Raw genomic sequence first — 10,531 nt, 5'->3', positions numbered from 1 at the left:
CGCTTCAAATCTGAACTGGTACGCAGCCGAACTCTGAACGCCAATCGACTCGAGCGTGCTGACGTTCACTGTTTCATAGAGAGGGCTTTCAAGTCTGTTTAAGAACAAGTGTTTTTAATAGCCCTAAAACCGGGCGGGAGGTCAGGATGACAAACACTTTCAAAAACACAAGTAAATAAAGGCATCAGTGCCAACAGATCAACATTATTGACTTATCACAAATCAGTTTAAACAAATTAAATGAAACTAAAATTAAATGAACTTTGGCAACAAAACTAAAGGCAGCGTTCTGCCTCAGCGGAACAGAAGCAGCCCGACGCGTCAGGTGTCCAGCAGGATGACGGGGTGCAGGAGGAACGGGACGCTCTTGACTTCTCCGCCCTCTGGCTGAACGATGGCCATCTTCAGCGCGGGGTCCACCTGCACACGTAGGCACACGTTTAAACACACACTGGTTTAGTCACACACACCACAGGCGGTCGTCACGGTGTTAAAAGGGCCACGGCCGCCAATAAAGCGCCCAGCAGCGATGCGCCGCCGCTGGGCTCCTGTACCTGGTTCCACTGGCCCAGCCGCTCGTAGTAGTGGGGCGGGGCCTCCTCCCGGGCCGGCGTCCTGGCACACAGCCTGCAGGGCGAGGCAGAGCAGGGCGGTCAATAAAGCCGAGGCCATCCATAAGACCAAAGACGTCGCTGAGTAATATAAAGAACCGCCCCGGAGATACAAGCCCCCCCTCCCCCCCACACCTGACGAGGCGGTCCTGGCAGTCCTCCTGCAGACGGGCGATGTGGTCCTGTCCCATGTGCATGAGGCCCCGGGACCCCTCCGACAGCAGGCGGTTGATGGAGTCCCGCAGTGCGTTGGTCTGAGGGCGAGACGAGAGGGGGGGGGGGGGGGGGGGGGGGGCGGGTTAGCCGTCGGAGCGGGACGGGGCCGGAGGACAGGAGGAGGCCGCGTGGGCGCGCTCTGCAGGCCTCACCTCGGTTATGTCCTCCACGTCAAAGAAGCAGTCGAAGGCCAGCTCCATGTCTCGCTCCGGCAGCACGGGGGCCAGGGTGTTGCTGTTCCACCCCAGGCCACAGAGGGCGCCGGTGTAGCGGGTCCTCTCTGCGTTGGTGCTGAGGGCGGAGGAGGAGGAGGGGACACGTTACGAGGCAGGGTGGGGGAGGCTAGCGTTAGCTGTGTGGACACGTGGATCAGTGCTGCTGACCGTAGCTCCATCACGGGGGTGAAGAGCATGGTGATGAGAGCGGGCAGCCCCGGGATGTCCGGCATTAGGGTGGTGTCCCGCAGGAGGATGTGTGCACCTGGCGCACACACACACACACACACACACACACACACACACACACACACACACACACACACACACACACACACACACACACACACACACACACACACACACACACACACACACACACACACACACACACACACACACACACACACACCTCAAGATGCTGGCCCCTGTGGGGTTATGAGTGTTGGGTGTTAGATAAGGAGTGACGCCCTACTCTCAGCGCTGACCGCCACCGACCCGGCCACCAGCATCCTCTGGTGCTTGTACTGCGGCATCTCATTCACCACCCCAGAGTTCAGGCTGCACTTCTGGATGGACACCGACCTGAATCACAGAGACCAGGGTTAGTACGGGTCTGGACCAGAGACCAGGGTTAGTACGGGTCTGGACCAGAGACCAGGGTTAGTACGGGTCTGGACCAGAGACCAGAGACCAGGGTTAGTACGGGTCTGGATCAGAGACAAGAGACCAGGGTTAGTACGGGTCTGGACCAGAGACCAGGGTTAGTACGGGTCTGGACCAGAGACCAGGGTTAGTACGGGTCTGGACCAGAGACCAGGGTTAGTACGGGTCTGGACCAGAGACCAGAGTTAGTACGGGTCTGGACCAGAGACCAGGGTTAGAACGGGTCTGGACCAGAGTTTAGATTCTCTGACCCCGACCCGACGCTGGAGATATTTCAGAACGAGGGAGGTTCCGTAAGACCAACAACTCGGAATTGTCGTTGAGAACGTCAGTTATAACAGCCCAGGTATTAATTAAATATGCGGGTTTAAAATCGGGCTCGGGCTCATAATTACAGTCAATGTGTCGGGCCGGGCCGGTCTCGGACACAACGTGCACGGGCTCGGGGAGGCTCGGGGCCCCAGGGTTAGTACGGGCCCCGGGCGGGGCTCCGGGCCCGGCACCATGCCCAGGGGTACCTACTTGTAGTAGGTGGAGTGGCTGAAGCTGTGGAAGGAGACCCTGTGGGGGCTGTTGGGTCCGTTCACCCGGACCTGTTGGGACGGTGGGAGACAGAGGCAGAGCAGGTCAGGACACACATGACCCCCCACCCCCCGGGCCGGTGGGCCGTGGTCACGGCTTGTAGCCATGAGACATGTCATTTTAAAAACATCCCGTAAACTGGGCTGCGGCGTGTCGCCATCTGCTGACAAACTGACGCCATGACACACGGTGGAGGCCGACGCCCTCACGTGGTCAGAATGGGTATTACAGTGTCGGGCGGCGAGGTGCGTTTGCCTTGGTCTTGAGGTAGGACTTGTTGTCCTTGAAGCGGGCCAGCAGATCGGAGATGAGATCCGTCTGCTCCTTCAGGCGGTCCTGCCACGAGCCCCCGGCGGAGTTGGGGACGTACGTCTTGTCCGCCATGTCTTTGTACATGGACATCACCTGCTCGTGGTTTTGCTGAAACCACAAACGTCTCATCAGTCCACGGTGCTGCAGAATCACCAGTTCCCCCAACGCTCTCTAGCTGATGACATTTCACCTGCGGTTGTATTAGTAAGCCCCTTGTTGATATATATTAAGCAGCTGATCCCTTAACCTTAGTCAGTCCGAGTGCTCCCCCTTCGCTCTTTCCTCCACATATGACGTGGCTGCTGCTCTCACAGGCTGGACGATCCACTCAGCTTTCATATCAAACACTTAGTGAACTCGGGTGAAGCCCTCGCTACGTCACCTGGGAGTTGTAGCCCTCCAGGGCGGGGAGGGCGTGGCCCTCCTCCACCATGACGCGGGCCACGTTGAGGGCCTCCTGGCCCTTGGCGGGGATGAACAGCTCCACGTGCAGGACCCCCTGCTGGGTGGAGTAGAGCTCCACCAGTGCCTCGTGGCCCCGGGTCAGTTTGATGTAGCGGTCACGGGCCCGCTGGCTCCACTGGTCCCCCAGGATCAGGGACTGGGCGGAGGGCCGCATGCCCACCACGTAGAACTCATGGGCCTGTGGGGGCCACGACAACAACAACAACAGATCAGTAAACGCTGCCTCAGCCCCGTGACGACACTCTGTTGACTCCGTCGCCTCAGGCCTGAGAGCAGCATGTTGGGGAGAAGCTGCCAGCCCTGTTCAGAGTTCACCTAACCTCTGCAGACCCCCCCCCCCCCCCCCCCAATCCCTCTTACGCACTAATTGTATGTTGTACGTCCTTGCACTTAAACATAGTACTTGGCATCGTCTAGCGTCTTATCCTAGCCATCTTTGTATACAGGAAAGGTTACCCTAGCTTGTAAGTGACTGCGCTTGGTTCTATGAACATCCTAACTGTACCGACAGCGAGGTGCTGTTGTTTCTCTTTCTTCTGACAAATGGACTTCTGGCAAGTCGCTTTGGATAAAAGCGCCTGCTAAATGCCGTAAATGTAAATGAGAGCCACATGGCCAGGCTTAGGAGGGGTGGGGGCGTACCTGGAAGGGCTGAGAGGCCAGGTCGGGGGGCAGCTCTCGCAGGCTGCTACAGGGGACCGACGCCGTGTTGCCAAAGTCCACAAAGAACACCTGCGGGCAGATCCACACGGGCCTCCATCAGCGTCCTACACAACTCTGGACCCACGGCGCTCTACTGAGGCGCAGTGAGGGCTCAGGGGGCTCTAGGGCGCAGGACTCTTGGCTGTTAGGCAGGAGGTGTGGCACCCTAAAAGGTTCTGCTGAACAACTGAAGACTACATTTAACATGGATCACGTTAATGGGTTTGAATTACATTAATTAATTTAAAGTGTTTTACGTTTATTATCTCAGCAGGGCAATCAACCCCCCCCCCCCCCCCCCCCCCCAACCCTCCCACAATAATGGTTTGCTCCGATAGCGCCGTGATGAAGACAAGGCGGCAAAGACTCGTTGGTGTGCGCCCCTGTTAACTTGTCCCTGACATGTTTCGACACATGTCAGGTACAAACAAATTAATACTAGTCTGTTTACATGAACATACAGGTCAATACATCAAGCTAGACTTGACCTCTACTATGAACACTAGTCTTGTTTACATGAACATACAGGTCAATACATCAAGCTAGACTTGACCTCTACTATGAACACTAGTCTTGTTTACATGAACATACAGGTCAATACATCAAGCTAGACTTGATGAACTTGTTGCAGTGTGGTGCGCGGCCGTGCCGAGGAGAGCACCTCCACCGTGGTGCCCAGCGCGTTCCGGACGTTGGCGCGGTGGTACTGGCTGCCGCTCCGCTCCACGAAGGGGGCGAGGCACAGCAGGTTGGGGTGCGGGGACACCGCCACGGGCTGCAGCGGCCGCCCGTTGATGTCCCTGGTCAGGCTCTCCTGCTTCTGCTTGCTGGCCTCGTCGGCCCGGTAGCCCCAGAACCGGCCCACCTCCAACACCTGGACATCCCCCCGCCCCCCCAGGGACACGGCACCACGGCTTAGTCTGGCTTCAACAGGGCTCACTCTTACTGGCTGGACCGAGGCTCTCCCTTAATGGTTTTTACCGAGGCTCACACTTACTGGTTTTACCATGGCTTAGTCTGACTGGCTGGACCAAGGCTTACTCTTACTTGTTGTACCATTGCTTTATTCTTACTGGTTTAACCAAGGCTAACTCATACTGGCTTGACCAGGGCTTACTCTTACTGGTTTTGGCTGGACCAAGGCTTACTACTACTGACTGGACAAAGGCTCTCTCTTACTGTTTTTTTTACTAGGGCTCTTACTCTTACTGGTTGTACCAGGGCTTTATTCTTACTGGTGGCCCCAGGTTGGGGGGGAGGGGGGGGGGGGGGGCACTACACTCACCTCTGTGATGCTGATCGCAAACTTTTGTGTGGGGGGCAGCTTCTCCAGCTCCACCGTGCTGCTCAGCAGCCCCACAGGGCGAAGCGTGTTGTTCTGGAAGTCCACGTGCACCCTGGGGAACAAAACCACGGGTCATGAGGGTAGACCTATGGGGGTTGACCGGGCATCAACACAGGGTCATGAGGGTAGACCTATGGGGGTTGACCGGGCATCAACACAGGGTCATGAGGGTAGACCTATGGGGGTTGACCGGGCATCAACACAGGGTCATGAGGGTAGACCTATGGGGGTTGACCGGGCATCAACACAGGGTCATGAGGGTAGACCTATGGGGGTTGACCGGGCATCAACACAGGGTCATGAGGGTAGACCTATGGGGGTTGACCGGGCATCAACACAGGGTCATGAGGGTAGACCTATGGGGGTTGACCGGGCATCAACACAGGGTCATGAGGGTAGACCTATGGGGGTTGACCGGGCATCAGCAAAGGCTGCAGCAGCTTGGGTAGAAGTGATCAGTGATACTGAGCCGTTTCGGCGTGGCATTGCGTACCGGGTGTACTTCATGTGGGAGATGGCCCTGCCGGCCGAGCAGGCCTGCACCTCATCATTGGGATACGTGAACAGGTCCAGCAGCTGCTTCTGATTGGCCAGCAGCAGAGCGAGGGTCACCTCCGTCAGCACGCCAGTGGCCCCGGCCGTCTTGGTGAACTCTACGTAGGCTCTGATTGGACGACGGACACACGGGTTATACTCAATAAATCACATCTGTTTAACATTTTTACAACGACTTTATGCATCAAAAGCACGATCTGTATTCATTTGTCGGATTTAGCGCACCTGGAGCTGTCGAAGAAGATGGCTTTGACCTGCCCACACTGGCGGAACAGAGACTGCAGCTGCTTGTAGTACAGGAAGCAGTAGGGAGGCAGGTTCCTCACCTGGGGAGACAGACCACAGATCAGGTTCAACCCTACCAGAGGAGGGGGACCTGCTCTACTGCAGAGGCAGGAGGGAGATCAAACTATATGTATGACTTTCATGTGTCTGGGTTTACGTGTGTGCTCGTGTGTGTGCGCATGCGTTTGTGCGTGTGTGTGCGTGTTCTTCTCAACATCATAGGATCATCCAGATTGTTGACTACTTGTTTACATTAACATTTTATTAGATGAAAAAAAAAATGCTACAAACACACAAAAAAGTTGAGCCCAATTTCTTAAGTCCTCAGCCTACTCTGATCCATACCATCCAGACCTTCAGATGAAGTGACCGCAGTCTGCCAGCAGGGGGGGACAGTGGCATGTTGGATGTTCTGAATGAACCTACCTCTAAATAAAGTAGAATTTTCTGAAAAACTGTTTCTATAGTCTTTGTGTGGACTGCAGGGTTTGGATCGCATACATAATACACAATCAGTTCCTTGCTTCTGAGCAGTATTACTTTAGTGTCTGATGAAAAGTCCTTCTTTAGGGGGAGTTTTTCCCAGTTGTTTTAAGTGTTGTTCATCCCTAAATGACGTACCACGACTGTGGTCCTGGGGTCGTGGCCACACAGATCTTTGGCGGCCATCGCCTCGTCCATCTCACCTTGCACAAAGTAGTGGGGGTAGTACGCCCCCGCGATGACCATCTGGAGGAGGACGGGGAGCGAGGGATCAATCGAGGATCCATCAAGTTGTATTTGCATTGAGAAAGATACATCTACCCAAAATGATCTGTAGCCCTGATCCTCAACAGTGGCCTTTTGGCTTGGAAAACGTTCTTCCTGACCAGTCTGTTCTCCCCCTGAGGAGGCTTGAGCACCGAAACTCGGTTCCAGTAGGGCACCGGTTCCGCCGTAAACGGTAGTACCGAGATCGAATAGGAACGCACATTTCGGTGCCTCATAACGGTGCCTGACTTTTCTTAATGCCCCTGACCCGCCCCCATGGTGTTGCAGCGTCAACTTGCGTTAGTGCTGGGCGGTATACCGGTTCACACTGAATAACGGTGTGTATTTTCGTTATGATATGAATTTTTTATATACCGGTATACAGGTGTATTTGATTACATAACGTTCGGAACACTGCGCTGCGCGACACTGATTCAGACTGATTTCTTTATAGGTCCATGACTGCAAGGTGTGGTATTTCAGGCCAACTGCCTAAAAGTGTATCACGGCTTTCGAACATATAAACCATAAAGCCTATGAGCGCTACGGGACGGACTTGTCAACGCGCTGGGGCATCACTTACTTGACGTTGTTTTGATTAAAGATCGGCAGGTTGTAGTGGGTGCGTGCGTGAATGAATGAATGAGTGTGCTGCGAGCGTATGTGATATCAAAGTAACAAACAAAGAAACACACTCAATGCCGATGCATGCATCCAAAACTATCTGTTGGAAACCAAATAAACAAATAAAAACAGAGTCGCTTATTCGCTTCAAATGCTTGGGAATTAATACTGCGTGGTACAAAGTGGTGGAAAACAAATGTTGGCTTCTTCTGTGGCTGCCTTGCGCAAGTGTAAACGCGAGCAGCATAGCTGCATGCCTGCCTGCTTTCAGCGAGTAATTTTATTATTTGTAATTATTTTTATTTTTTAATCACAGCAGCCTTTCCTCTTCGGGTAAGTCGAGTAATTTAATGCCAATCGTAAATCTTGCATATCAAGTAGGCTAGCAAACACCGTTGCCATTCAACAGCGTGTGTGACAACGTGTGCTATGTCCTAAACTTCAGCTCAGTTTCCGCTGACTTTGTTTCATTTGAAACTCGTGTATGTATTCAAGTGTGTGCGGTTTCGTTTTTTTACGTACCGGTTCGATAACCGTTTTAGCACCAGAACCGTTTAAAAGGTACAGAATAAAGCCCAAACGATACCCAACCCTACCCCTATGATCCGACTTGATTTATGTGGAAATTCCTATAAACGTTCCCCTTTAGTTAGAGGGGTCCATTTACATTAAGGGAATTTGGCAGACGCTTTTATCCAAAGAGAATTTCAATAAGTACATTTGTCAGAAAAAAGAGAAATAATACAGAAAGGATTCAGAAAGGACACAGAAAGGATGTTCATGGAACCAAGTGCCAAGCACAAACAATTGCTAGGTTAACCCTTTCTCTTTATACAGAAAAGATAACTAGGATAAGATGCTACACAATGCTAAGTATACAGGGTACATGTTATCTATCTGTGCTACATCACAGGTCAGTCACACGTTTCTGAGCACCAAGACTCCAGTAAAGAAAAGTGCATTTCCAGTAAAAACATGCAGTTTCAAAACTTTTTGGATTTGTTTTCAGGTTTGAAAGCTGAATTGCGATTTAAAGTGAAGTTATATTATTGAATCATTTCATTGAGAAGGTCACCTGGATGATGAAATTCTGGCGGTTGGTGCTGGTGTAGTCTGTGGGTGGAGGGCTCTCGGGCACAATCATGTTGAAGTGGGCGACACGCTTCCTCAGGTCCTCGTACAGCTCTGTGACCTGGAGGCGCAGACCGGCATGGAGCAAGAGAACCCGGGCAGCATGGTGCAACTACAATCATACAGTAATGTTACAATATTATTTGTCATTTCTTGGACGTCCTTATCCAAAGTGGAAACGGTTCATTAATGTGTTTGACCCCTGACCCTAAAAGCTCTACTTATTGAGCTAAAACGAATACAAATAATGTTGACACAGCCTTCAATAACGCAATTGTTTCTAAAGGTCAAACACTCAAAAAAATAAAAAGGTTTGTTTGTTGGTCTAGAAAAAAATAGGATTGTGTATTACCTAGCATATATTAATTAGAAAGGCTTAAAGTATTTTTCCAGACTCGCATTGGGATGAACGTGCCATTTCCACAAAAGCACTCTGCCTAATTCAGATGTCTCATCCCATCGGCCAATTACTGGATCATCTGAAAAGGTCAGGAACAAGTTCGAGCAAATGTCCACTTTGTTCCGAGTAGGGCTGGATGACCCACAGTATTCAGTGTTTTCTGTACGGCCACAAAATGAATCGTTGCATAACCCCCTTCAATGGAAAGTGCCTCCACTACTGTGTCACGAGCTCCAAGTGTCCCTCAATGATCCAGGCTTGTGCCAGTGTACCTCTCTGATCCTCCTGATCTGGATGAAGTTCTCCTTTCCCCAGTCCAGCTCGTCCTGTGAAGGAAGGTTCACCAGGAGCACACAGAGCAAGGCGTCAAGTGGGTGCTCAGAGCCAATGACACGCAGCAGTTGTGTTGTGTTGCCAATTAAGAACACCGATTCATATTGTGTTCGAGTGCAAAGGCTAAGCCACGTCTTCTTAAAATGTACAGAGATGTCAAGAGATTGTGTTTTATAGTTGCTATTGTATTTGACCAATATTAAAACTTGATTAAACACTGATTGAACAACATCACAGACGATCACGTTCTGTCTCAGCAAATGCTCACCTTTGGGTGTCTCAGTTGTCCCGTCTTCTTAGCAGTGTGCCAAGCCTGGCAGGACGAGTGGAGAACGTAGGAAACAAGTTTAGAGACATACAGCCAGATAATAAAACGTGATACTCTCTAGGAAGGTTTCACTTCAGGTCAACCAGTGTTACCTTAAAGGCATTGAGGAACGCTATGGCATCGCTGGGGACGCCGTTGGCGAAGCCCAGCTTTGTCCTGGAAGTCAAAGTTAAGAATCGTACATGCAATATATATAGTGTCAATTTTTGGATGTTTTATTCCTTCCTGAACTAAATTCATCTGCCAAAAGGCCTTCTATGTACGCGACCTGCATAGCATGCGTTTCTATTGCAGTTGGTCATATTTCAACCTAGCTAAGCTACCCTAGCCTAGCTTTAACACACAGTTGTGTTACAACATTAAAACATTGGTTGTTTATCCTCGATTTGATTTATTTTTACACAACAGGGAACACAGTTGAGCCGCCGAGTGTCCATCTCTCTTTGAGTGCTGGGACAGGCCTACCTGAAGCCGGCCATCATCTGATTGTAGGGCATAGCGAAGAAGCTCTTTAGAGAGAGGCAGGCCACTGAGGGAAGACAAGACGGGCAGAACTCACTCATGGTGTCACGCGCTGACAGCAGACACACCAGACTCGCCCATTCACATCACTGTCATGGTGAGAGCGAGCCAGGCTCACCTATGATGAGGCTCTCCTGCAGGCAGCCGAAGACGTGGCCCAGGGCAATCATCTTGCCCAGGCGCAGGTCCACGGGCAGGTGGGCCAACACGCGCCCCAGGAACGTCAGCTCCCCGTCGTCGTTGTGGTTTTGACGGTCGTTTTTGGCCGATAGCGCCCCCATCTTTAGGGAAGACATGTTCCAGGCTCTTCATTCATAATTCATAACGTAAAGACAAGACATTAAGCCTAATCACCCCTCGTGCTCTCAACCCTCCAAAATGGATACGCAAATATATATGCTCCAATGATTACATGCTAACCCTGCGAGTAAATACACCGTTAGTCATGTCGTTGGTCGTGCGGAGCCTACGTCTTCCTGCGACGGGGCT

General features: G+C 51.8%; 1 protein-coding gene across 1 annotated transcript in view; it reads right to left on the bottom strand.

The window, feature by feature from the left end:
• Positions 1-93: 93 nt before the first annotated feature.
• Positions 94-10,531, bottom strand: part of tdrd9 (tudor domain containing 9) — a 21,986-nt gene continuing 11,548 nt past the window's right edge. Inside the window, exons 15-35 of the mRNA XM_060052403.1 lie at positions 10,161-10,323; positions 9,986-10,049; positions 9,613-9,676; positions 9,461-9,505; positions 9,132-9,185; positions 8,404-8,520; positions 6,576-6,683; positions 5,895-5,995; positions 5,608-5,778; positions 5,055-5,166; positions 4,431-4,643; positions 3,710-3,799; positions 2,985-3,245; positions 2,546-2,710; positions 2,231-2,301; positions 1,518-1,627; positions 1,211-1,307; positions 980-1,118; positions 747-865; positions 555-627; positions 94-420 (exon numbers count right to left, since the gene is read on the bottom strand). Of these exons, the coding sequence (XP_059908386.1) occupies positions 322-420; positions 555-627; positions 747-865; positions 980-1,118; positions 1,211-1,307; positions 1,518-1,627; positions 2,231-2,301; positions 2,546-2,710; positions 2,985-3,245; positions 3,710-3,799; positions 4,431-4,643; positions 5,055-5,166; positions 5,608-5,778; positions 5,895-5,995; positions 6,576-6,683; positions 8,404-8,520; positions 9,132-9,185; positions 9,461-9,505; positions 9,613-9,676; positions 9,986-10,049; positions 10,161-10,323 (2,436 nt within the window). The 3' untranslated portion in view covers positions 94-321. The remainder of the gene's footprint in view (positions 421-554; positions 628-746; positions 866-979; positions 1,119-1,210; positions 1,308-1,517; positions 1,628-2,230; positions 2,302-2,545; positions 2,711-2,984; positions 3,246-3,709; positions 3,800-4,430; positions 4,644-5,054; positions 5,167-5,607; positions 5,779-5,894; positions 5,996-6,575; positions 6,684-8,403; positions 8,521-9,131; positions 9,186-9,460; positions 9,506-9,612; positions 9,677-9,985; positions 10,050-10,160; positions 10,324-10,531) is intronic.

Source organism: Gadus macrocephalus, chromosome 5, assembly GCF_031168955.1.
Source record: "Gadus macrocephalus chromosome 5, ASM3116895v1".
Classification (NCBI taxonomy): domain Eukaryota; kingdom Metazoa; phylum Chordata; class Actinopteri; order Gadiformes; family Gadidae; genus Gadus; species Gadus macrocephalus.
The sequence above is the reverse complement of the archived record's forward strand: the minus strand, read 5'-3'. Positions and strand labels throughout refer to the sequence as shown.